The sequence below is a fragment of the Oncorhynchus kisutch genome, linkage group LG13 (assembly GCF_002021735.2).
Source record: "Oncorhynchus kisutch isolate 150728-3 linkage group LG13, Okis_V2, whole genome shotgun sequence".
NCBI classification, from domain to species: domain Eukaryota; kingdom Metazoa; phylum Chordata; class Actinopteri; order Salmoniformes; family Salmonidae; genus Oncorhynchus; species Oncorhynchus kisutch.
In genome coordinates, this window is record NC_034186.2 from 74716758 (window position 1) to 74744556 (window position 27799).

At 47.2% G+C, this 27799-nt stretch overlaps 1 protein-coding gene across 1 annotated transcript; it reads left to right on the forward strand.

Moving 5' to 3' along the window:
• LOC116353143 (potassium/sodium hyperpolarization-activated cyclic nucleotide-gated channel 1) lies at positions 1-27799 on the forward strand. The gene is made up of 10 exons (XM_031787349.1): positions 1-646; positions 856-2165; positions 12939-13145; positions 13799-14021; positions 14356-14517; positions 20318-20536; positions 22291-22437; positions 22726-22966; positions 23175-23339; positions 24173-27799. Exons 2-10 carry the CDS (start codon positions 1492-1494, stop codon positions 26377-26379), a joined length of 4245 nt encoding a protein of 1414 aa, XP_031643209.1. The 5' UTR covers positions 1-646; positions 856-1491; the 3' UTR covers positions 26380-27799.

Sequence of the window (27799 nt, forward strand, 5' to 3'; positions counted from 1 at the left end):
AGGGTGATGGGGATGCGGCTGCCATGGTAACAAGCCGATTAGATCCAGACCTTTGTGTGTATTTATTTATTTAATATTTCAGTTGCGTGCGTGCGTGCATGCCTGAGAGGTGACGAGCGTTTTGGAAGTCAGTCTGCAATCGGAATCAGAATATTAAGACTGGTGTCGCGTTCCTTTTGAGTTATGATTGGCCATAGAATTGCCTATTTAAATACTTGGCCTTCTCAAGCTCAACAAGTTATTCCGGTTGGAACAGGACTTCATGGATATAATTCATTCAAGTGCACTTAATTTCCTTGCATGGTTTTATTCATCAAGATTCGTCAAAAACATGTAAATGAAACATAGGTTTTGTTAATCGTAAACGAATAGGATGGGCTCCAACGATGTCGCTGTAACGGTCCAAGGATGTCATTGGGACTGACTGGAGAAGTGGAAGAGGAGGGGAAACGCGTCTGAAATAGCAGAACATTTATCCTGGCGGGTTTGGAGACGTCACATATTCTATACTTGCCCAGGTTGTCTGTTCTGTTTGTGTGTTTCCGAACTGAATTCCGAAAATAACCCTAATGCTGACGCTAACAGCTTGTCTTGTTTTACGTGCCCGGACAAAGGGAATATTAGGCGAATGTGGACTAAATTGGGGGTACGACCACTTGCATGTGTACTCTTGCTTATGTTCGTGTCTGTGTGTGTATCTCTGTCTATGTTTGAAAGCGTGTTTCAGTATAAATCGGTGCGTGGGTGAGTCAGACTGTGTGCAAGTGTCTGTCTGTGTGTGTCTCGTGCCCATTTGTGTCCGTTAAAACAAACCGATCCGTGCTGATGAGTCTCACGTGTACTTGTCATTCATAGGTAGCCAACCACCCAAAACTACCACCTCTCATCCACTGTCAAGATGAACTCTTACAGAATACTACCATGTGTCGATGAGAGCAAGAGGGAGACATATCCTTGACAACCAGAGAGGGAGGGTCAAAGAGCGACCTGCGTCATTATCCCTGAGAGAGAGACCAGGAATTAGGTGCCAATATGCCTGTTGTGGAAACGCTGAGGGTGGCAGTAGAAAGGAGAAGGTGGGCCTCGGGCCAGGAGAACAAGGGAGGATGGAGAGATCTCGATGAAGAAAAGCGAGCTGGGGAAAGGAGGAGATAAGAGAAAGCACTGCCATCATATTTTTGGAGTGACAAATCTATTCGTTTTTACGTGGCAAACACCCAGAGGTGGGGTTAGGATGCACAGATCAGTGGAGAGGAGACAGATCACTACAAGCCATTGGAGATTATAAAAACTTGAGGTCAACTATTTAATCACCACCTTTCTCTTTCCCCAGACAGTCTTAGCTAGTAGCCTGTTATTAGGCTCCTAGTTGAACATTGACAGGACCGTTTTGACAATCTGAGAGTGACAGGTCTGGGGGTGACAGAGAGTGAATCTGAGAGTGACAGGTTATATTGATCTCCCTTTGCCCCCCTTCTCCCTGGTTAGGGGATGGATGGGGTGGCTGGAGGTGTTGGGCCTCCTGGCGGGGGTGAGGGACGGCCGGGTCGTGGTGGAGGAGACTCTAAGAGGCGCAGTAAGGGCAGCCTGCCCTCCCCAGGGTACCGCCTCTCCCAGGCATCGCTGGAGGGTGACAGGTCAGGGGTCGAGGGGTCCGGTCCTGGAGGGGGGCGACGGCGCCTCTCCATCTTGAGTGCCACCAGAGACGGCCTCCCCTTCCGTTCAGCTGGCACCCCGACCACCCCAGTCCCCCTGCCCCCTCCTCCAGCCCCCTTCTCCTCCACCCAGCAGCGTTCTGTTGGCTTTTCCTCGTCACGCGCCGCCCTTGCCTCCACTTCCTCCTCCACCGGCACCGGAGTGGTCGTTGTAGCGTTGGGCCCGGAAACCACGACAAACACGACTTGTAACACCGTGGCGGGCACGCCGGAGATGGGGAGTCTGTCTGGGACGGGGGGCATGGGGGGGTTTGGGATGGGTCTAGACGGGGAGGACTACAGCTACTCCAACCAGTCCACCTTCATCCAGAGACAGTTTGGAGCCATGCTGCAGCCGGGGGTCAACAAGTTCAGCCTGCGCATGTTTGGGTCCCACAAGGCCGTGGCCATGGAGCAGGAGAGACTCAAATCAGCAGGGGAGTGGATCATACACCCCTACAGCGACTTCAGGTACGCACAATACACCCCTACAGCGACTTCAGGTACGCACCATACACCCCTACAGTGACTTCAGGTACGCACCATACACCCCTACAGCGACTTCAGGTACGCACCATACACCCCTACAGCGACTTCAGGTACGCACCATACACCCCTACAGCGACATCAGGTACGCACCATACACCCCTACAGCGACTTCAGGTACGCACCATACCCCCCTACAGCGACTTCAGGTACGCACCATACACCCCTACAGCGACTTGAGGTACGCACCATACACCCCTACAGCGACTTCAGGTACGCACCATACACCCCTACAGCGACTTCAGGTACGCACCATACACCCCTACAGCGACTTCAGGTACGCACCATACACCCTACAGCGACTTCAGGTACGCACCATACACCCCTACAGCGACTTCAGGTACGCACCATACACCCCTACAGCGACTTCAGGTACGCACCATACACCCCTACAGCGACTTCAGGTACGCACCATACACCCTTACAGCGACTTCAGGTACGCACCATACACCCTTACAGCGACTTCAGGTACGCACCATACACCCCTACAGCGACTTCAGGTACGCACCAAGACAGAGAGGGGAAAGAAGGAGGAGAGAGGGAGGGGGAAAGACAGAGAGGGGAGAGAAGGGGGAGAGAGGGAGGGGGAAAGACAGAGAGGGGAGAGAAGGGGGAGAGAGGGAGGGGGAAAGAGAGAGGGGAGAGAAGGGAGAGAGAGGGAGGGGGAAAGACAGAGAGGGGAGAGAAGGGGGAGAGAGGGAGGGGAAAGAGAGAGGGGAGAGAAGGGGAGAGAGGGAGGGGGAAAGACAGAGAGGGGAGAGAAGGAGGAGAGAGGGAGGGGAAAGACAGAGAGGGGAGAGAAGGAGGAGAGAGAGAGAGAGGGGAAAAGACAGAGGGGAGAGAAGGAGGAGAGAGGGTGGGGGAAAGACAGAGAGGGGAGAGAAGGAGGAGAGAGGGAGGGGGAAAGAGAGAGGGGAGAGAAGGAGGGGGGAGAGAGAGGGAGGGGAGCGTAAGGGGGAGAGAGTGGGAGGGGAGAGGAAGGGAGAGAGAGAGGGGAGAGAAGGAGGGGGAGAGAGAGGGAGGGGAGCGTAAGGGGGAGAGAGTGGGAGGGGAGAGAGAGAGGGGAGAGAAGGAGGGGGAGAGAGAGGGAGGGGAGCGTAAGGGGGAGAGAGTGGGAGTGGAGAGGAAGGGAGAGAAGGAGGGGGGAGAGAAAGGGAGGGGAGCGTAAGGGGGAGAGAGTGGGAGGGGAGCGTAAGGGGGAGAGAGTGGGAGGGGAGCGTAAGGGGGAGGGGAGAGGAAGGGAGAGAAGGAGGGGGGAGAGAGAGGGAGGGGAGCGTAAGAGGGAGAGAGTGGGAGGGGAGCGTAAGGGGGAGAGAGTGGGAGGGGAGCGTAAGGGGGAGAGAGTGGGAGGGGAGCGTAAGGGGGAGAGAGTGGGAGGGGAGCGTAAGGAGGAGAGAGTGGGAGGGGAGAGGAAGGGAGAGAGAGAGGGGAGAGAAGGAGGGGGGAGAGAGTGGGAGGGGAGAGGAAGGGAGAGAGAGAGGGGAGAGAAGGAGGGGGAGAGAGTGGGAGGGGAGAGGGGAGAGAAGGAGGGGGGAGAGAGTGAGTAAGATACTTTCTTAGAATGTGCTGTATCCTGTCTAGTTTCTTTTTGCTGTAGTTTTGTAGCCCTTTCCTGCAGTCAAATGACCTAGTGGCTTCACGGGTGAAATGTTATTCATATTTTTCAGACTTTTATAAGTAATAAACATAATTTCAAAAAAGCCGCTGAAAATCTGATGTTCCTATGTCAAACAGTTTTGTTATATTTCAGTCTTCTGTGATGTATATAAAGTGTAATATTGGGATGCGAACACAAAATGGAATACATTTTAACTCGCATGTGACAAATACAATTTGATTTGATTTGATATAGACAGGGTTTTACATGGGGGCTTGCTGGTGTGGTCTTGTGAGTGAACCCACCACAACACCCCCTGCTGGCTACTTACTGACAGTGTTTTAGAATCACAAATCTTTTTTGAGAAAACCGTCACATTGACAGTCCTTAGAATGAGGTGAGGTGATCCTTTAAAATAAAATGTCTTTAACTTCAGGCGTTGGATGTCTGTGAACATTTCATCATGTTGAAATCACTTCAGGGAATTAGATGGGGAAACATTTTGAAAACTCAGAGTGGTGCAGCAGTCTAAGGCACTGCATCTCAGTGCTAGCGGCGTCACCACAGACCCTGGTTCGATTCCAGGCTGTATCACAACCAGCCGTGATTGGGAGTCCCATAGGGCCGTGCACAATTGGCCCAGCGTTGTCCAGGTTAGGGTTTAGCCGGGGTAGGCCGTCATTGTAAATAAGAATTTGTTCTTAACTGACTTGCCTAATTAAATAAAGGTTAAATAAAATAAAAAATTAATAAAATCACTTCAGGGAATTAGATGAGACATTTTCTGCTGGTTGCTAGTGTAACCAATGTGAAATGGCTACCTAGTTAACGGTGGTGCGTGCTAATAGCGTTTCAATTGGTGACGTCACTCGCTTTGAGACCTTGAAGTATTGGTTCCCCTTGCACTGCAAGGGCCGCGGCTTTTGTGGAGCGATGGGTAACGATGCTTCGTGGGTGTCAGTTGTCTATGTGTGCAGAGGGTCCCTGATTCGAGCCCGGGTAGGGGCGAGGGGACAGACTAAAATCATACTGTTACACTAGCCTTGGGTGTGTTTGAAACTTTTTTTAAACTTTGTTGACTGATGGATAATCAACCACCTGTCGAGTGGTTTCTGTGTGGCGAGAGAGACAGAGTAGTAATCTCCAGACAGGCCTCAGAAACAATGGATTATTTGATCCCCCAGTCTCCTGGCCCACTTTGGTTCTACCAGCCTCAATCGAACACACACACACAAGCACACACACACATACGAACACACACACACACAAGCACACACACATACGAACACACACACACACACATTCGAACACACACACACACATCTTTTTTTCCTTTCTCACACTCTACAACTCAATAGAGATCAGCTATCCCTCTTCTGATTCTAGTCAGGTGATGGAGGGAGATGGAGGGATGAGGGAGGGATGAGGGAGGTACAGAGGAGAGGTTAGAGAATTGGATTTCCTCTTTTATTACTATTCACACATTCCATCACAATATGTAAATGACTGCATTATTCATTATGTTATCACAATTGAATATGCATAAATTATGCATAATATTCTAAATTGTGCATGTAGTGTATTCATTATGCATAATTCAGGCATAAAGTCTATCTTGTTGAGTCTGGTGATAAGCTCTCACACCCTTCACCTCATTAAGAAAATACGAGTAGCCAAGACATAATGAGGAACAGAAAGAGAGGGGGAGAGAGTTTGGAGAAAAACGTATTAAGAGAGACGTTAGAGGGAGAGAACATATATTAGATATGCATATATTTCAGGCCAATAAAGCTAAAATAATAGTTGTGAGAATACAGGGAGGCAGGGGGGAGAGAGAAAGTGGGGAAAGAGAGGGAGGAAGGGGAAAGAGGGTAACAAGAGAGAGGGGGAAGTAGAAAATTGGAAAGAGAGAGAGGGGGAAGGAGAAAGAGATGAAAGCGAGAGGGTGGAAGGAGAAAGAGGGAAAGAGGGAAAGAGAGAGAGGGAAAAGTAGATATGTCCCAGATGCTTTAGTTTTGTTTAAGAGAGAGAAGTTGGTATGTACTGCATCAGCTAAGATTAGGAAGATGAGATAAGACTAATTTGCATGTCAGAAATGTTCTGCTATTTCTTTAAAAACCTGCAGATACTTCAAGGTGTGGCTGAGCATGTCTCTGCATGTGTGTCTACCCATACACCGGAACCTTAGTTGTAATTTACATTTTGTCAAGTTCTAACAGGAAAACAATGAACTGAGACACAGGAAGGAAGTGACTTGTATTAAGAGAGATGACTTCTTTGGTTGGAGTCCAGTAGAGCAGAAATTCCATTCCAACTCCAGTCTGCTCATGAATAGAACACTGGTGAGGATGTCAATGAGAATCTCACAATTCAGAATTGGAATTTCAATGACATTCATCTCCTGAAATAAATTGACTGGAACTCTGTTCAGCAAAAACAGATCTGGGAACGTATTCATCCAGATTGGTTTATGTGGGTGTAACAGGATGAATACAGATTGGCTTATGTGGGTGTAACAGGATGAATACAGATTGGTTTATGTGGGTGTAACATGATGAATACAGATTGGTTTATGTGGGTGTAACAGGATGAATACAGATTGGTTTATGTGGGTGTAACAGGATGAATACAGATTGGTTTATGTGGGTGTAACATGATGAATACAGATTGGTTTATGTAGGTGTAACAGGATGAATACAGATTGGTTTATGTGGGTGTAACAGGATGAATACAGATTGGTTTATGTGGGTGTAACAGGATGAATACAGATTGGTTTATGTGGGTGTAACAGGATGAATACAGATTGGTTTATGTGGGTGTAACAGGATGAATACAGATTGGTTTATGTGGGTGTAACAGGATGAATACAGATTGGTTTATGTGGGTCTAACAGGATGAATACAGATTGGTTTATGTGGGTCTAACAGGATGAATACAGATTGGTTTATGTGGGTCTAACAGGATGAATACAGATTGGTTTATGTGGGTGTAACAGGATGAATACAGATTGGTTTATGTGGGTGTAACAGGATGAATACAGATTGGTTTATGTGGGTGTAACAGGATGAATACAGATTGGTTTATGTGGGTGTAACAGGATGAATACAGATTGGTTTATGTGGGTGTAACAGGATGAATACAGATTGGTTTATGTGGGTGTAACAGGATGAATACAGATTGGTTTATGTGGGTCTAACAGGATGAATACAGATTGGTTTATGTGGGTCTAACAGGATGAATACAGATTGGTTTATGTGGGTGTAACAGGATGAATACAGATTGGTTTATGTGGGTGTAACAGGATGAATACAGATTGGTTTATGTGGGTGTAACAGGATGAATACAGATTGGTTTATGTGGGTGTAACAGGATGAATACAGATTGGTTTATGTGGGTGTAACAGGATGAATACAGATTGGTTTATGTGGGTGTAACAGGATGAATACAGATTGGTTTATGTGGGTGTAACAGGATGAATACAGATTGGTTTATGTGGGTGTAACAGGATGAATACAGATGTAATTAATTTATCTCACTATGCATCTGCTTCTCTTTTAGCCAACCACACCCAGCCATAGGGCAAATGCACTTAGGAAACAAGGTGCTATCTAGAACCTAAAAGGGTTCTTCGGCTGTTCCCATTGGCAAACCCTTTGAAGAACCCATTAGGGGTCCATGTAGAACCCTCTGTGGTTCTACATGGATCTCAAACGAGTTCTACCTGGAAACAAAAAGGGTTCTCCTACGAGGACAGCTGATTTAACCTTTTGGTAACTTTTTTTCTAGTGTAGAACAGCCAGACTGCCTGGTCTGCAAGTACCCAACACGTATTGTACCACACAGCAACAATTCAGACACCCATTTCTGAGCATCAAGCATTTTAATCTTTCCCCTGAGAAAAATCCCTCCCATTCTTCCCTTCTCCAGACTTGTTGTCATTTGTTGTCATTTGTTTGTGGGCACAAAAATGTGCTGGTATCAGCTGTCACAACCCAGCTTGGACAAAGGAACCTAATGTGTAGAGACTTAATGAGGTTTGGTGATGTGATGTTCTCTGGAAGGTGTCTGTTCTTTAGTGTCTTCACGCATAAACTCAGCAAAAAAAGAAACGTCCTCTCACTGTCAACTGCGTTTATTTTCAGCAAACTTAACACTTGTAAATATTTGTATGAACATAACAAGATTCAACAACTGAGACATAAACTGAACAAGTTCCACAGACATGTGACTAACAGAAATGGAATAATGCGTCCCTTAACAAAGGGGGGGTCAAAATCAAAAGTAACAGTCAGTATCTGGTGTGGCCACCAGCTGCATTAAGTACTGCAGTGCATCGCCTCCTCATGGACTGCACCAGCAGATTTGCCAGTTCTTGCTGTGAGATGTTACCCCAGTCTTCCACCAAGGCACCTGCAAGTTTCCGGACATTTCTGGGGGGAATGGCCCTAGCCCTCACCCTCCGATCAAACAGGTCCCAGACGGGTTCAATGGAATTGATATCCGGGCTCTTCGCTGGCCACGGCAGAACACTGACATATGGCTGGTGGCATTGTCATGCTGGAGGGTCATGTCAGGATGAGCCTGCAGGAAGGGTACCACATGAGGGAGGAGGATGTCTTCCCTGTAACGCACAGCGTTGAGATTGCATGCAATCAAGCTCAGTCCAGTGATGCTGTGACACATTGCCCCAGACCATGACGGACCCTCCACCTCCAAATCGATCCCGCTCCAGAATACAGGTCTCGCTGTAATGCTCATTCCATCGGCGATAAACGCGAATCCCATCTCCACCTCTGATGAGATAAAACCGCGACTCATCAGTGAAGAGCACTTTCTGCCAGTCCTGTCTGGTCCAGTGATGGAGGATTTGTGCCCATAGGCGACGTTGTTGCCGGTGATGTCTGGTGAGGACCTGCCTTACAACAGGCCTACAAGCCCTCAGTCCAGCCTCTCTCAGCCTATTGAGGACAGTCTGAGCACTGATGGAGGGATTGCGTGTTCCTGGTGCAACTCGGGCAGTTGTGTTGCCATCCTGTACCTGTCCCGCAGATGTGATGTTCGGATGTACCGATCCTGTGCAGGTGTTGTTACACGTGGTCTGCCACTGCGAGGACGATCAGCTGTCCGTCCTGTCTCCTTATAGCGCTGTCTTAGGCATCTCACAGTATGGACATTGCAATTTATTGCCCTGGCCATATCTGCAGTCCTCATACCTCCTTGCAGCATGCCTAAGGAACGGTCATGCAGCTGGGCAGAGACCCTGGGCAGCTTTCTTTTGGTGTTTTTCAGAGTCACTAGAAAGGCCTCTTTAGTGTCCTAAGTTTTCATAACTGTGAACTTAAGATACTAACAGCTTACAGACGGTAGGCAATTAACGACCATTCCACAGGTGCATGTTCATGAATCGTTTATGGTTAATTGAACAAGCATGGGAAACAATGTTTAAATCCTTTACAATGAAGATGTGAAGTTATTTGGATTTTTACAAATTATCTTTGAAAGACAGGGTCCTGAAAAAGGGACGTTTCTTTTTTTGCTGAGTTTATATATATATATATACAGTGGCGGTTTCAGCGCCAAGACCTTTGTAAGGCAGCGTTTACACATACAAAACACACACCACCAGTCCAAGGGAAGGGTTAAACCACTTTATTATCAGGTTTAGGCCACGTTCCTCATATACACAACTCAAAACAAACAGAGTAAATACTTCGTCACCAGTGGAAGATCCTCCAAATTTGGTCTTTGGGGGTTCCAACCTTGTTGAAATCATCAGTTCCTTTTTTCTGGAAAACCTCCTCCACCGTACACTCTGCCGCTCCACTAACCTCTTACTCCTTCACCTGCCGGGGTCAAAGGAAAGAACCAAGAAAGACAACCAGGGCACAGGTAAGTAGAGACCCTGATTGGTTTCAGCTGTCCGCAGTTTGGCTCTAATTACAACTGGAGACAGGTGTGGCTGTTCTGCTACAGTCTAGAAGTTTCCCCTGAGATGTCCATGCGCCTGCCTCTGAGGAAAACTTCACTTAGCTGTCCATGGTTCTGGCAAGCAGAAAACACAGAAACCTTGCAGGCACATACCGTCCATGTGTCTCTCTCTCCTTCGGTCTGTCTGGCTGTCTGCTTTGTACATAATCTCAGAGCCTCACAGAGACAGATAATATGTTATTATCTGTGCTACTTGAATCTACTGAGGTTAAGCAACACCTTCATTTATTTCTGTTAAAGACTTCTGCCAGACTAGAGGAGCAGTGTGTAGGAGGGTTAGATAGTGGTGTCTTCTGCCAGACTAGCAGGAGCAGTGTGGAGGGGGTTAGATAGTGGTGTCTTCTGCCAGACTAGAGGAGCAGTGTGTAGGGGGTTGGATAGTGGTGTCTTCTGCCAGACTAGCGGAGCAGTGTGTAGGGGGTTAGATAGTGGTGTCTTCTGCCAGACTAGAGGAGCAGTGTGTAGGGGGTTAGATAGTGGTGTCTTCTGCCAGACTAGAGGAGCAGTGTGTAGGGGGTTAGATAGTGGTGTCTTCTGCCAGACTAGCGGAGCAGTGTGTAGGGGGTTAGATAGTGGTGTCTTCTGCCAGACTAGAGGAGCAGTGTGTAGGGGGTTAGATAGTGGTGTCTTTCTGCCAGACTAGCAGGAGCAGTGTGTAGGGGGTTAGATAGTGGTGTCTTCTGCCAGACTAGTGGGAGCAGTGTGTAGGGGGTTAGATAGTGGTGTCTTCTGCCAGACTAGCAGGAGCAGTGTGTAGGGGGTTAGATAGTGGTGTCTTCTGCCAGACTAGAGGAGCAGTGTGTAGGGGGTTAGATAGTGGTGTCTTCTGCCAGACTAGAGGAGCAGTGTGTAGGGGGTTAGATAGTGGTGTCTTCTGCCAGACTAGCGGAGCAGTGTGTAGGGGGTTAGATAGTGGTGTCTTCTGCCAGACTAGAGGAGCAGTGTGTAGGGGGTTAGATAGTGGTGTCTTCTGCCAGACTAGAGGAGCAGTGTGTAGGGGGTTAGATAGTGGTGTCTTCTGCCAGACTAGCGGAGCAGTGTGTAGGGGGTTAGATAGTGGTGTCTTCTGCCAGACTAGAGGAGCAGTGTGTAGGGGGTTAGATAGTGGTGTCTTTCTGCCAGACTAGCAGGAGCAGTGTGTAGGGGGTTAGATAGTGGTTTCTTCTGCCAGACTAGTGGAGCAGTGTGTAGGGGGTTAGATAGTGGTGTCTTCTGCCAGACTAGTGGAGCAGTGTGTAGGGGGTTAGATAGTTGTGTCTTCTGCCAGACTAGAGGAGCAGTGTGTAGGGGGTTAGATAGTGGTGTCTTCTGCCAGACTAGCGGAGCAGTGTGTAGGGGGTGAGATAGTGGTGTCTTCTGCCAGACTAGCGGAGCAGTGTGTAGGGGGTGAGATAGTGGTGTCTTCTGCCAGACTAGCAGGAGCAGTGTGTAGGGGGTTAGATAGTGGTGTCTTCTGCCAGACTAGAGGAGCAGTGTGTAGGGGTTTGGATAGTTGTGTCTTCTGCCAGACTAGAGGAGCAGTGTGTAGGGGGTTAGATAGTGGTGTCTTCTGCCAGACTAGAGGAGCAGTGTGTAGGGGGTTAGATAGTGGTGTCTTCTGCCAGACTAGAGGAGCAGTGTGTAGGGGGTTAGATAGTGGTGTCTTCTGCCAGACTAGTGGAGCAGTGTGTAGGGGGTTAGATAGTGGTGTCTTCTGCCAGACTAGCAGGAGCAGTGTGGAGGGGGTTAGATAGTGGTGTCTTCTGCCAGACTAGAGGAGCAGTGTGTAGGGGGTTAGATAGTGGTGTCTTCTGCCAGACTAGAGGAGCAGTGTGTAGGGGGTTAGGTAGTGGTGTCTTCTGCCAGACTAGAGGAGCAGTGTGTAGGGAGTAAGATAGTGGTGTCTTCTGCCAGACTAGTGGGAGCAGTGTGTAGGGGGTTAGATAGTGGTGTCTTCTGCCAGACTAGTGGAGCAGTGTGTAGGGGGTTAGATAGTGGTGTCTTCTGCCAGACTAGCAGGAGCAGTGTGGAGGGGGTTAGGTAGTGGTGTATTCTGCCATACTAGAGGAGCAGTGTGTAGGGGGTTAGATAGTGGTGTCTTCTGCCAAACTAGAGGAGTAGTGTGTAGGGGGTTAGATAGTGGTGTCTTCTGCCAGACTAGAGGAGCAGTGTGTAGGGGGTTAGATAGTGGTGTCTTCTGCCAGACTAGAGGAGTAGTGTGTAGGGGGATAGATAGTGGTGTCTTCTGCCAGACTAGTGGAGTAGTGTGTAGGGGGTTAGATAGTGGTGTCTTCTGCCAGACTAGAGGAGCAGTGTGTAGGGGGTTAGATAGTGGTGTCTTCTGCCAGACTAGAGGAGCAGTGTGTAGGGGGATAGATAGTGGTGGCTTCTGCCAGACTAGTGGAGTAGTGTGTAGGGGGTTAGATAGTGGTGTCTTCTGCCAGACTAGAGGAGCAGTGTGTAGGGGGTTAGGTAGTGGTGTCTTCTGCCAGACTAGCGGAGCAGTGTGTAGGGGGTTAGATAGTGGTGTCTTCTGCCAGACTAGCGGAGCAGTGTGGAGGGGGTTAGATAGTGGTGTCTTCTGCCAGACTAGAGGAGCAGTGTGTAGGAAGGTTAGATAGTGGTGTCTTCTGCCAGACTAGTGGAGCAGTGTGTAGGGGGTTAGATAGTGGTGTCTTCTGCCAGACTAGAGGAGCAGTGTGTAGGGGGTTAGATAGTGTTGTCCTCTAGTGTGTGTGTTTGCCACAGTGTGATATGGAAGTGATGTTATTCATTTGTTCTCTTCTAACTCATACCTCTATATTCTAAAGTCAGGATGACGTCATTATCGCCCACAGCAGTTGTCCAGAGTGTTTCTCTAGTAATCCTTTTATTCAATATCACGGTTATAAACCCACCGCTGGCTCTGGAACTAGACTGTCTGAGAGACGGGGTGTGTGAGTGTTGTCGTAGTTCATCTGGATCATTCCATTAATGATCCCAGAATTGGAGTCCCACAGAAAAGAGAAAGAGAAAGAGAGGAGTGTGATATTTGGTGAAAAATATAGTACAGGGAATGAGTTCAATTGGGATATGTCATTGGTATTGGTGATAAGGAACCCTTCTCTCTCCCCTCCCCTCCTCTCCTCTCCCAGGTTCTACTGGGATCTGATCATGTTGTGTTTGATGATGGGGAACCTGATCATCCTGCCAGTAGGAATCACCTTCTTTAAGGATGAGAACACTCCTCCCTGGATCATCTTCAACGTGGTCTCTGATACTCTATTCCTGGTTGACCTGGTCCTCAACTTCAGGACCGGTATCGTCAAGGAGGACAGCACTGAGATACTGCTAGACCCCAAGTCAGTGTGTGTGTGTGTGTGTGTGTGTGTGTGTGTGTGTGTGTGTGTGTGTGTGTGTGTGTGTGTGTGTGTGACACAGAGCTGGAGGCAATGCTTCCCTGTGTGGTGTTCTTCCAGGATGTGAATGCATGGAGTTGTTTGTTATTTCTTCTAAAGAACTACTGGGGCCATAGGAATCAATGTTGGTCTACGCTATGCTAAGCTAACTGTGAGACCATATCAATATAAACTGTTGTTCTATTCAGTGCTAAGCTAACTGTGAGACCATATAAATATAAACTGTTGTTCTATGCAGTGCTAAGCTAACTGTGAGACCATATAAATATAAACTGTTGTTCTATGCAGTGCTAAGCTAACTGTGAGACCATATAAATATAAACTGTTGTTCTATGCAGTGCTAAGCTAACTGTGAGACCATATAAATATAAACTGTTGTTCTATGCAGTGCTAAGCTAACTGTGAGACCATATCAATATAAACTGTTGTTCTATGCAGTGCTAAGCTAACTGTGAGACCATATCAATATAAACTGTTGTTCTATGCAGTGCTAAGCTAACTGTGAGACCATAGAAATATAAACTGTTGTTCTATGCAGTGCTAAGCTAACTGTGAGACCATAGAAATGACTTTTATATTATGCTATGCTACCACAGGGCTATCCGTCAGCGCTACCTAAAGAGCTGGTTTGCGGTGGACTTTGTGTCGTCCATCCCTGTGGACTACATCTTCCTGATGGTGGACTTGGAGGCCCGGCTGGACTCAGAGGTTTACAGGACGGCCAGGGCCCTCCGCATCGTACGCTTCACCAAGATCCTCAGCCTGCTACGCCTGCTGCGCCTGTCACGACTCATACGCTACATCCACCAGTGGGAGGAGGTGAGAGGCCGGGAACACAGGGAGAGGAGGTAGAGAAAGAGGGGGGGAGGGAAAGAGAGACTTACGTCCACTGTCACAACTCACTGGTTACATCCTCCAGAGAGAAGGTAGAGGGCAGTCAGTGGAACATGCCAGAGGGGAGGGAGAGAGGGAGGTGAGAGGAGAGAGGCAGAGGCTGAGAGGGGGAAAGGAGAGGTCAGCGTAGTATAGGGGAAAGAGAGACCGCTACGGGGGCAGCTGATCTACCTCTTCATTGGGGAAGAGGCAGCTATCATAAAAGGTGCCCTCGCAAGACGTCAATAAACTAAAGTGATGTCAAACTCTCCCCCTCCAGATCTTCCATATGACCTATGACCTGGCCAGTGCCATGGTGAGGATAGTCAACCTGATAGGCATGATGCTGCTGCTGTGCCACTGGGATGGATGTCTACAGTTCCTGGTTCCCATGCTGCAGGACTTCCCCCTGGACTGCTGGGTCTCCAAGAATAACATGGTGGTGAGTTACACTGGGGTGGCAGGTAGCCTAGTGGTTAGAGCGTTGGACTAGTAACCGGAAGGTTGCAAGTTCAAACCCCCGAGCTGACAAGATACAAATCTGTCGTTCTGTCCCTGAACAAAATAAGAATTTGTTCTTAACTGACTTGCCTAGTTAAATAAAGGTAAAATAAAATGAATAAAACGGTGTGTCTGTCTATCTGTCTGTCTCTCTGTCTGACTGCTGGGTCTCCAAGAACAACAAGGTGGTGAGTTTGTTACATGGGTACTGAGACATGTGTGGGGGGTTGTTGACCCGCTCACAAATGGAGGGCTTGTGTGCACAGTGTGTGACATTATTGATATTGTGTTTGTGTGTGCACTGATTACAGGGTAGTGGACTGATGGACTGACAGAGGGAGAGAGAGTGTGTAGAGAGAGAGTGTGTGTAGACAGTGAGAGAGAGAGTGTGTAGACAGAGACAGAGTGTAGACAGAGAGAGAGAGTGTGTGTAGAGAGAGAGAGTGTGTGTAGACACAGAGAGAGAGAGTGTGTGTAGACACAGAGAGAGAGAGTGTGTGTAGACACAGAGAGAGAGAGTGTGTGTAGACACAGAGAGAGAGAGTGTGTGTGTAGACAGAGAGAGTGTGTGTGTAGACAGAGACAGAGTGTGTGTGTAGACAGAGAGAGAGTGTGTGTAGACAGAGACAGAGTGTAGACAGAGAGAGAGAGTGTGTAGACAGAGACAGAGTGTAGACAGAGAGAGAGAGTGTGTAGACAGAGACAGTGTAGACAGAGAGAGAGAGTGTGTGTAGACACAGAGAGAGAGAGTGTGTGTGTAGACACAGAGAGAGAGAGTGTGTGTAGACACAGAGAGAGTGTGTGTAGACAGAGAGAGAGTGTGTGTAGACACAGAGTGTGTGTGTGTGTGTGTAGACAGAGAGAGAGAGTGTGTAGACAGAGGGAGAGTGTGTGTGTGTAGAGTGTAGACAGAGAGAGAGTGTGTGTGTAGACAGAGAGAGAGAGAGTGTGTAGACAGAGAGAGAGTGTGTGTGTGTGTAGACAGAGACAGAGTGTAGACAGAGAGAGAGAGTGTGTGTAGACAGAGGGAGAGAGTGTGTGTAGAGAGAGAGAGTATGTGTAGACACAGAGAGAGAGAGTGTGTGTAGACACAGATAGAGAGAGTGTGTGTGTAGACAGAGAGAGAGAGTGTGTAGACAGAGAGAGAGTGTGTGTGTGTGTAGACAGAGAGAGAGTGTGTAGACAGAGAGAGAGAGTGTGTGTAGACAGAGGGAGAGAGTGTGTGTAGAGAGAGAGAGTGTGTGTAGACACAGAGAGAGAGAGTGTGTGTAGACACAGAGAGAGAGAGAGTGTGTGTGTAGACAGAGAGAGTGTGTGTGTAGACAGAGACAGAGTGTGTGTGTAGACACAGAGTGTGTGTGTGTAGACAGAGAGAGAGAGTGTGTAGACAGAGGGAGAGTGTGTGTGTGTAGAGTGTAGACAGAGAGAGAGTGTGTGTGTAGACAGAGAGAGAGAGAGTGTGTAGACAGAGAGAGAGTGTGTGTGTAGACACAGAGAGAGAGAGAGTGTGTGTGTAGACACAGAGAGAGAGAGTGTGTGTGTGTAGACAGAGAGAGAGAGTGTGTAGACAGAGAGAGAGTGTGTGTGTGTGTAGACAGAGAGAGAGTGTGTAGACAGAGAGAGAGAGTGTGTGTAGACAGAGGGAGAGAGTGTGTGTGTAGAGAGAGAGAGTGTGTGTAGACACAGAGAGAGAGAGTGTGTGTAGACACAGAGAGAGAGAGAGAGTGTGTGTGTAGACAGAGAGAGTGTGTGTGTAGACAGAGACAGAGTGTGTGTGTAGACACAGAGAGTGTGTGTGTGTGTAGACAGAGAGAGAGAGTGTGTAGACAGAGGGAGAGTGTGTGTGTGTGTGTGTAGAGTGTAGACAGAGAGAGAGTGTGTGTGTGTGTGTGTGTAGAGTGTAGACAGAGAGAGAGAGTGTGTGTGTGTAGAGTGTAGACAGAGAGAGAGTGTGTGTGTGTGTAGAGTGTAGACAGAGACAGAGTGTAGACAGAGAGAGAGTGTGTGTGTGTGTGTAGACAGAGACAGAGTGTAGACAGAGAGAGAGTGTGTGTGTGTGTAGACAGAGACAGAGTGTAGACAGAGAGAGAGTGTGTGTGTGTGTAGAGTGTAGACAGAGAGAGAGTGTGTGTGTGTATGTGTGTGTGTAGAGTGTAGACAGAGAGAGAGTGTGTGTGTGTAGAGTGTAGACAGAGAGAGAGAGAGAGTGTGTGTAGAGTGTAGACAGAGAGAGAGAGTGTGTGTGTGTAGACAGAGACAGAGTGTAGACAGAGAGAGAGTGTGTGTGTGTGTAGAGTGTAGACAGAGAGAGAGTGTGTGTGTGTAGAGTGTAGACAGAGAGAGAGAGTGTGTGTGTGTAGACAGAGATAGAGTGTAGACAGAGAGAGAGTGTGTGTGTGTGTAGAGTGTAGACAGAGAGAGAGAGAGAGAGTGTGTGTAGAGTGTAGACAGAGAGAGAGTGTGTGTAGAGTGTAGACAGAGAGAGAGAGTGTGTGTGTGTAGACAGAGACAGAGTGTAGACAGAGAGAGAGAGTGTGTGTGTGTAGAGTGTAGACAGAGAGAGAGTGTGTGTAGAGTGTAGACAGAGAGAGAGTGTGTGTGTGTGTAGAGTGTAGACAGAGAGAGAGTGTGTGTGTGTGTGTAGAGTGTAGACAGAGAGAGAGTGTGTGTGTGTGTAGAGTGTAGACAGAGACAGAGTGTAGACAGAGAGAGAGTGTGTGTGTGTAGACAGAGACAGAGTGTAGACAGAGAGAGAGAGTGTGTGTGTGTAGAGAGAGAGAGTGTGTGTGTGTAGAGTGTAGACAGAGAGAGAGTGTGTGTAGAGTGTAGACAGAGAGAGAGAGTGTGTGTGTGTAGACAGAGATAGAGTGTAGACAGAGAGAGAGTGTGTGTGTGTGTAGAGTGTAGACAGAGAGAGTGTGTGTGTGTGTAGAGTGTAGACAGAGAGAGAGAGTGTGTGTGTGTAGAGTGTAGACAGAGAGAGAGTGTGTGTGTGTAGACAGAGACAGAGTGTAGACAGAGAGAGAGTGTGTGTGTGTAGAGTGTAGACAGAGAGAGAGTGTGTGTAGAGTGTAGACAGAGAGAGAGTGTGTGTGTGTGTAGAGTGTAGACAGAGAGAGTGTGTGTGTGTGTAGAGTGTAGACAGAGAGAGAGAGTGTGTGTGTGTAGAGTGTAGACAGAGAGAGAGTGTGTGTGTGTAGACAGAGACAGAGTGTAGACAGAGAGAGAGTGTGTGTGTGTAGAGTGTAGACAGAGAGAGAGTGTGTGTAGAGTGTAGACAGAGAGAGAGTGTGTGTGTGTGTAGAGTGTAGACAGAGAGAGAGTGTGTGTGTGTGTAGAGTGTAGACAGAGAGAGAGTGTGTGTGTGTAGAGTGTAGACAGAGACAGAGTGTAGACAGAGAGAGAGAGTGTGTGTGTGTAGAGTGTAGACAGAGAGAGAGAGTGTGTGTGTGTAGAGTGTAGACAGAGTGTAGACAGAGAGAGAGAGAGTGTGTGTAGACAGAGACAGAGTGTAGACAGAGAGAGAGAGTGTGTGTGTGTAGAGTGTAGACAGAGAGAGAGTGTGTGTGTGTAGAGTGTAGACAGAGACAGAGTGTAGACAGAGTGTAGACAGAGAGAGAGTGTAGACAGAGAGAGAGTATAGACAGAGAGAGAGAGTGTGTGTAGACAGAGACAGAGTGTGTGTGTATCCTCGTGTCGGACGTTGTTTGCTCTCTGTGTTAGTTTATTGGTTCATGTAGCAGCGTGTCTGGTTGGAATAAAAGGGACTATCAACACAATAAAACATCTCCCAACTTAAACATCCTACTGATGGAGTAGATTGAGATATGAACACACACACGCACACATACACACACGGCTGTGTGTTTCGCTTACTCCCGTCTCGGCAGTGTTTCCTCAGTGGTTGCCGTGGTGACTGTTGCTAGGCCAGCTGAGGCTGAGTGTTTTCCCCCAGAGAAAGCCATGTGCCACCCGCCGGACCATTTAACAGAACAGGATATAATTGGCCTCACACACACACACACAAGCAATCACAAACACAGTCACACACACACTCAGCCTGAGATTAAATATGCTTCATTGCATGATTGGCTAACACACTGGCTTGATAAGATATTTTAGAGCTATTCTATTATTATTTTCCTCTAGCTTTTTGGTGTACCACTCATCCCTCCCTCCCTTCCACCTTCTTCTCCATCTCCCTCTTCCTCTCAGACTCCCTATGTAGAAGGGCCTGTTTAACTCTCTCTCCATCTCTCTATCCATCTCTCTCTCTTCCTCTGTAGGAGGGCCTGTTTAACTCTCTCTCCACCTCTCTCTCCATCTCTCTCTCCACCTCTGTCTCCACCTCTCTCCACCTCTCTCTCCATCTCTCTCTCTTCCTCTGTAGAAGGGCCTGTTTAACTCTCTCTCCACCTCTCTCTCCATCTCTCTCTCCACCTCTCTCCACCTCTCTCTCCACCTCTCTCTCCATCTCTCTCTCTTCCTCTCGGACTCCCTCTGTAGAAGGGCCTGTTTAACTCTGTCTCTACCTCTCCACCTCTCTCTCCACCTCTCTCTCCACCTCTCTCTCCATCTCTCTCTCCATCTCTCTCTCCACCTCTCTCCATCTCTCTCTGCACCTCTCTCTCCACCTCTCTCTCTTCCTCTCGGACTCCCTCTGTAGAAGGGCCTGTTTAACTCTCTCTCCACCTCTCCCTCTTCCTCTGTAGAAGGGCCTGTTTAACTCTCTCTCCACCTCTCCATCTCTCTCTCCACCTCTCCCTCTTCCTCTGTAGAAGGGCCTGTTTAACGCTCTCTCCACCTCTCCATCTCTCTCTCCACATCTCTCTCCACCTCTCTCCATCTCTCTCTTGACCTCTCTCTCTTCATCTCGGTCTCCCTCTGTAGAAGGGCCTGTTTAACTCTCTCTCCACCTCTCTCCATCTCTCTCTGCACCTCTCTCTCCACCTCTCTCTCTTCCTCTCGGACTCCCTCAGGCCTGTTTAACTTTTAGGAATATTATGAATAAATGACTGAACAATATTCTCATTTTAAATGGAACTGTAACTAAGTAAACTTATACTCTGTTTTATTATATCTGATTAACAATATGAGTTCATAAGAAGGGATTGTGTGACACAGACAAGGAGTAATTAAAGTTAATGAACACCATTCCAACTAGGCAGAAACTAATGGGTTGTGGATTAAGTAAGCAGATTAGGTAGTTAACCTATGGTTGAACCAACGAAACTGAGCTCTGGGGTGTTTTAGATAAGGCAGTGAGTGCATTCCTAGGTTTTCTGTTATTTCGAACTGTCAGCTAAGTGGTGGTCGATAATGGTGAGGGGTCAAAAGTTAATTCAGTTATGTTGTGTGACCTGTGAGTGTGTTAGTGAGTTGGAATGAACTTTTAAACTCACTTAATTCTAAGTCGGGAGGAGGGGATTCATTCTAGAAGCAATGAAATTACTTCATTTTATTGTATATAAACTGTTGCTCGTGGTAATGTGGCAGGGCGCTCCGAGAATAAATTCTGTTACCTATTATTGATAAGACTGGTCTCTGTCTATTTTATGCAAACAAAAATCTTACAAATTCTCATAAAATAGATTAAGGGAATTCAATCAATGAAAACATATTGGAATAATTAAATTACAGTAACATTAACTCTCTCTCAACCTCTCCTTCCACCTCTCCCTCTGTAGAAGGGCCTGTTTAACTCTCTCTCCACCTCTCTCTCCATCTCTCTCTCCGTCCAGAATGATACGTGGGGGATCCAGTACTCCTATGCCCTTTTCAAGGCGATGAGCCACATGCTGTGTATTGGCTACGGTGCCCAGGCTCCAGAAGGCATGACAGACGTGTGGCTCACCATGCTCAGTATGATCATTGGTGCCACCTGCTATGCCATGTTCATCGGCCATGCCACCGCTCTCATACAGTCCCTGGACTCCTCAAGACGACAGTACCAGGAGAAAGTAAGAGATTAGGACCCTCTCTATCCCTCCCTCCAACTCTCTCTCCATTCCTCTGTCCCTTATTCTCTCTATCCAACCATTCATCCAATTAATTTGTTGACTCCTCAAAGGCAGGAGACGGTAAAGGAACCATACTCCACTCATAAACACTCTTCCTGCTCAGCCAGTCAAGTGTGTATTATAATGTAGTAAAGCAGTATAGTGTGTATTATACTGTAGTAAAGCAGTATAGTGTGTATTATACTGTAGTAAAGCAGTATAGTGTGTATTATACTGTAGTAAAGCAGTATAGTGTGTATTATACTGTAGTAAAGCAGTATAGTGTGTATTATACTGTAGTAAAGCAGTATAGTGTGTATTATACTGTAGTAAAGCAGTATAATGTGTATTATACTGTAGTAAAGCAGTATAGTGTGTATTATACTGTAGTAAAGCAGTATAGTGTGTATTATACTGTAGTGAAGCAGTATAGTGTGTATTATACTGTAGTAAAGCAGTATAGTGTGTATTATACTGTAGTAAAGCAGTATAATGTGTATTATACTGTAGTAAAGCAGTATAGTGTGTATTATACTGTAGTAAAGCAGTATAGTATGTATTATACTGTAGTGAAGCAGTATAGTTTGTGTATGTGTGCTTTTATTAACGCTGTATTAACATTGTATTAATATTATATTGACGTTGTATTAATATTGTATTGACGTTGTATTAATATTGTAGTATTGACGTGGTATTAATATTGTATTGACGTGGTATTAATATTGTATTGATGTTGTATTAATATTATATTGACGTGGTATTAATATTGTATTAATATTATATTGACGTTGTGTTGACGTTGTATTAATATTGTATTGACGTGGTATTAATATTGTATTGACGTGGTATTAATATTGTATTGACGTGGTATTAATATTGTATTGACGTTGTATTAATATTGTATTGACATGGTATTAATATTGTATTGACGTGGTATTAATATTGTATTGACGTGGTATTAATATTATATTGACATAGTATTAATATTGTATTGACGTTGTATTAATATTGTATTGACGTGGTATTAATATTGTATTGACGTGGTATTAATATTGTATTGACGTTGTATTAATATTGTATTGACGTTGTATTAATATTGTATTAATGTTGCATTAATATTGTATTGACGTTGTATTAATATTATATTGATGTTGTATTAATATTATATTGACGTTGTATTAATATTGTATTGATGTGGTATTAATATTGTATTGACGTTGTATTAATATTGTATTGACGTGGTATTAATATTGTATTAATATTATATTGACGTTGTGTTGACGTTGTATTAATATTGTATTAATATTGACGTTGTATTAATATTGTATTGGCGTGGTATTAATATTGTATTAATATTATATTGACGTTGTGTTGACGTTGTATTATGATTATATTGACATTGTGTTAATATTATATTGACGTGGTATTAATATTGTATTGACGTGATATTAATATTATATTGACATGGTATTAATATTGTATTGATGTTGTATTAATATTATATTGACGTGGTATTAATATTGTATTAACGTTGTATTCATATTGTATTGACGTTGTATTAATATTGTATTGATGTTGTATTAATATTGTATTGACGTTGTATTAATATTGTATTGATGTTGTATTAATATTATATTGACGTTGTATTAATATTGTATTAACGCTGTATCGTTGTATTCCCGTTGTATTGACATTGTATTGACGTTGTGTTCCAGTATAAGCAGGTGGAGCAGTACATGTCGTTCCATAAGCTCCCTGCAGATGTCCGTCAGAGGATTCATGAGTACTACGAGCATCGCTTCCAGGGCAAGATGTTTGACGAGGAGAACATACTGGGTGAACTCAGCGAACCACTAAAGGAGGTAACACACGCACACACGAGGCACGCACACACACATGCACGAGGCACGCACACACGCACGAGCCACGGATACAGGCACACACGCAGGCACACACGCACACACACTGTTACAAGTTACGAAAGCTAGCTATAGCGTAACTAAAAAAACACCTGCTCAAACCAGTCGATTCAAACTGCCTAAAAACATTTGACATGAAAGAAAATTAAAACGTACTGATACAATTCAGTTTTTGTGCATTCTAACTGACTTCCCAACTCCTCCCTCCCCCTCTCTTTCCCCCCCTCTCAGGCGATAGTTAGCTTTAACTGCCGTAGCCTGGTGGCTCACATGCCGCTGTTTGCTAACGCGGACCCTAACTTTGTGACGGCAGTGCTGACCAAGCTTCGCTTCGAGGTGTTCCAGCCCAATGACTTCATCATCCGTGAGGGCACGGTGGGACGCAAGATGTACTTCATTCAACACGGACGAGTCGGCATACTCACCCGCGGAAACAAGGAGACCAAACTCAGTGACGGGTCCTACTTTGGGGGTGAGGGGAGGAGGGAGAATGGGGAGGGAGGGTTGAGGGTAAGGACAGTGTGAGGAAAAAGGGAAGTGGAAGGGGAGAGGTGTGACTGTGAGTTAGATTAATCAGTTCTTCAATTTCACAATTTCTTCAACAAAATCTTATTTTTTCCACTCTCTCACCCCTCTTCCCTTGTCCCTCTTTCTCCCCCCCCCCCCTCTCTCTCTCTCAGAGATCTGTTTGTTGACTCGGGGCCGGAGGACGGCGAGCGTCAGAGCGGATACATACTGTCGTCTCTACTCCCTCAGTGTGGACAGCTTCAACGAGGTCCTGGAGGAACACCCTATGATGAGGCGGGCCTTCGAGACGGTGGCCGTCGACCGGTTGGACCGCATCGGTACTAAGCCTCTCCCGATTGGCTCAAGCACCTGCCAATCGGTCCATTACTTGCAATGACTCAGTTTTCAATTCAGTTTCATTTCTATAGTGCTTTGTGCAAAGATCTTGCCAGCGAATAGCATTTTTTGAATCAATTCAGATTTTATTTGTAAATTACCTTACAGTTGCAGAAGCCCTTCAAGGCAGGTTAAGGAAGAGAGAAACTATTTTCCCTTTTGTATTTGCACATAATATGACATTTGAAACATCTTTATTATTTTGGAACTTTAGTGAATTTACTGTTTACTGTAAATTTGTATTGTTTTTTTCACTTTTGTTTATTATCTACTGTTCAAATATGTTTCCCATGCCAATAAAGCCCTTTGAATTGAGAAACTGCTAGAAAAACAGAGAGCTGTTAGAACAGAGAGCTGTTAGAACAGAGAGCTGTTAGAACAGAGAGCTGTTAGAACAGAGAGCTGTTAGAACAGAAAGCTGTTAGAACAGAGAGCTGTTAGAACAGAGAGCTGTTAGAACAGAAAGCTGTTAGAACAGAGAGCTGTTAGAACAGAGAGCTGTTAGAACAGAAAGCTGTTAGAACAGAGAGCTGTTAGAACAGAGAGCTAGAGTAGATACCTGGTTCTGTTTGTGATCTTTAATCAGCCACTCAGCCCTGTCAGCCTCGTTACAACTGTGTTGTTTGACCCTCACTTTAGTTTCTACCACATTCTTCTTGGTCTTGTTTTCCTCCATTTGTGTCAGACAGGAACAGTATCCATCCCCTCCATCAGTTTGTTTCTGTTTTGATAATTTCATTCTATTCTCTTCTCTCTTCTTTGTTCTCCTCTGCAGGTAGGAAGAACTCTATCCTGATGAGGAAGCCGTCCCAGGCGGGTTCCATGGCGGGGGGCAGCGGTTTGGGGCGTGGGGGTCGAGGAGGAGGGGGGACGGGGCTAGGCATGGGGGGGCTGGGCTCCTGTGACAGCATGCTGGTTCAGCAGACCGTTAAAAACGACAGCATGCCAGCCATGCAGGAGGCCATCGCTGCTGCCGCTGCAGGAAGGGGAGGGGCCACGGGAGGAAGTGGTACGGTCTCCCCTAGGCCCCACCCACTGATCTGGGCTCCACTGATCCACGCTCCGCTCCAGACGGCGGCCGCTACGACTAACGTGGCCATCGCCCTCATGCACCAGCAGCAGCAGCAGCAACAGCAGCTTCAACATCAGCTACAGCAGCAACATGCGCTAGGAGGCGCTATATTCCTCCCCTCCATCTCTCCATCATCCTCGGTCTCCTTCCCCCTCTCCCCCCCGCGGCCCCCTGTCCTGCAGCCCCTGCGCCCCTCTGTGAGTTCCCTCATTGGGATGATGGGAGTAGGAGGGATGGGGGGGCTGTCCCCTAGAGGGTTTCCTGCCTTCCCCTCCCCCTCGCCCTTCCCCATGGTCCCCCCGGGAGGTGTGATATCACCCCCTGTTGCTCAAACCCCACCCACACCGGCCTCCTCTGTTTCCACGGCGCTCCAATTAGGAAAGACCCTGCACTACAGTCTCCGCCTCCACCCGGAACACTCTTCAGTGATGTGTGGAACCCCAGGAATCCCCAAGGTAGGAGGGGCCACCACACCCCATCTGTTCTACCACGTGAATCCAACTGCAGCCACCAGTGTCATGTCAGACACTTGCAGTTCCATGGCTGGCCAGCATGGGGCCAAGGAGGCGCTATTGCGTCACGGAGGCAGCAGCAACCAGGGCCTGCCTGCACTTGGGAGGCTCACCCAGGAGGCCAGGCTCCTCTCCGCCTCGCAGCCCACCCTGCCTCATCGATCCTGGGCAAGCATGCAGCCTCACCCCCCTCTCCAGCGGAAGGCCTCTGGAGGTAACCTGCTTCCAGCGTCGTTCCTGGCTGGGACGCAGCTAGCCAGGGGTGGCAGTGTGGGAGTGTTGACTACTCCCCTACCAGTACAAGTCTCAGCACAACGGTTACAGATGCCCCCCTTCAATGCACAGATACAAGCACATAACCTGGGCTCTATACAGCCCATCCCTGATCATGTCTCTACACACTGCCCTGCACACACACACACAGCCACACACACACATCCTGTCGCTGTACCTGCAGCCACACCCACATCAGCTTCTCCCCTGGCCTCCTACACCCCCTCCTCTGCTCCCACTCCTTTCTCCCTCATCCCAGCCCTGCCACTGACCCCTCGCCCCAAACCCACCCCTACACCCCCATCTCGCTCCTCCTCTCCTCCCCCCTGCTCCATCCCTCCCTCTTCCGGAACTACTCCACTCACCTCAACCCCTCGCCCCAAACCCACCCCTACACCCCCATCTCGCTCCTCCTCTCCTCCCCCCTGCTCCATCCCTCCCTCTTCCGGAACTACTCCACTCACCTCAACCCCTTTGTCCAAACCCATCCCTACACCTCCCCCTCGCTCTTCTTCCCCCTCTCCCTCCTCCACTCCCCCTCCCTCCTCTGTAACCACCTCTTTCCCCCTCACCTCAACCCCTCGCCCCAAACCCATCCCTACACCTCCCCTGTGCTCTTCTTCCCCCTCTCCCTCCTCTGTCAGTGCCCCTCTCTCACTTCCACAAACCCATGGGCGCAAGTCCTCTCTCGCGTCCCCCTCTCCCCCCTCTTCCCTACCTTCCTCTCCCACTCTTCTTCAGAGCCCCCTAATCAAGTCCTCCCCTACACCCCCCTCCCCTTACCCTCTATCTGGGCCCACCCCTACCCCCTCTAAAGCCTTTACCCCTATCCAGACTCGTACCCCTAACCCTACCCTCTCTCAACCCTCCAATCGTCCCTCTACCCCTATTTCTACTCCTGTTCCCATTCAGAGCCAAACCCTAACTGCAACCCCCACCCCAGCCTCCACTCCCACCCCAGCTCCAAAGCTGACCACAGCCGTAACACCTGTCCAAACCTCCACTACCACCCTCCCACCCACTCAGTTGGTCCCAGGCCCTGCCACCTCCCTCCCTCAAACCTCTTTCCACCCAGCCACCTCTGCCCCCTCCGCCTCCCCCAAGGGGGGCAAGAAGGACCCGTAGCTGCCTCAGACAGGGAAAGACTAATAGGGACTGAGAGAAAAACTGCCTGCCAACATGTGATGGTCCTGGAGGAAATGATCTGATTGGAGGATGGACTTTTCAGGACAGATATAATGTGTAGGTTGTGTCACCAAACACCCCATGCCCCAATTAAAGTAGCACACTGTAAGGAATAGGGTACTGCAGATTTGAGTTCAACAAACTATCCTCCAAACAGTCCATGACTTGCGACTAGGTTTTAACAGTTGTTGCCAACATGGCATGCCAAAATGTTAGATTCAAACCGAGTTCGGCAGACTCTGTATATCTATGGCTCTGGTGACTAGGGCAGGCTAGAGTAGAATCACAGTTTATATTTGAAGTCCAAACATGTAGAAACATATCTGTGTAAGTGATTGTTGGAGCAAGCAAGAGAGATGAAGTGGAAGATAATGGCAGCACACAGTAGGATACAGCTGTCTGAAAAGACGAGGACGATGATGACAAAGATAGCAATGGGGCTCGTTGCATCTTGCTGCTGATTGGAGGAGGGTTAGTTGGTCAATTCTAAGGCGACCAATAAGATAGGCACTTCCTGATTTCCAGCTTCACCTCCCTTTTGCCTCTCGCTCTTCACCAAAGTATAATATTTTGTCATTATATGATTAATCATAGTATGAGATTACTAATCACTGTAAAGTTAGTCATCATATTGATCAGTAACTATAGGAGCGATTGATCCACTTGTAGTTTTGTTGTCCAAGTTGTGTGGTGTTTAGCTTCGTTGTTCACACAACTTCTGTAACTGAATTGTGTGTTTTGGTGCAACAGTTAATACTGCTCCCCCGTAAACTGTGGATGTGGGTTTATTTGTTCCGCCTAGCTTCCTGTAAATGCATGCCTCTCTCTCTATTCCCTCCTTTTCCCTCAATTCCTCACCTCCTCTGGCTCCTGTCTGCTTTCATCCTGTCTTTCATCTCTGTCTGTCTGATCCTCCTTTCATCTTTCACAGAGCTTTTGTAGTTAACTACTGTTCCAGGGACATTCACAGATGCTCTCTACCTCTCTCCATCTCTGACTTTTCCCTCTCTCTGCTGTATCTCTCTCTATCATTCCCTCCCTCCATCCATCCCTCCCTCCCCCTCCTTTCTTCCCTATCTTGTCCTGGTGTCATGTCCAGTGCTGTTTGATGTTTTCGGTGAGTAGCAACAGAGCATTCCTCTTTTAACCCTTGATACCATGTTGCCTAGATTATATTTAAGGACCAAATGTTTTATTTGTGATCACAGCTTTAGCTTTTGAGCAAAATCAATGAAATGATAGTTGTTGATGATGATGTTATTGATGATGATGTTATTGATTATGATGAGGATGACCATGATGATGGTGACGGTAAGAATGTTTTTGATGATAGCTAGAATAAAGCACATTTAGAAAGTCA

Coding starts and splice junctions, on each gene's coding strand:
- LOC116353143 (XM_031787349.1), top strand. CDS start 1,492: ATGGATGGGGTGGCTGGAGGTGTTGGGCCTCCTGGCGGGGGTGAGGGA. Junction 13,146..13,798: donor GAGATACTGCTAGACCCCAA/GTCAGTGTGTGT, acceptor ATGCTACCACAG/GGCTATCCGTCAGCGCTACC. Junction 23,340..24,172: donor CGACCGGTTGGACCGCATCG/GTACTAAGCCTC, acceptor TCTCCTCTGCAG/GTAGGAAGAACTCTATCCTG.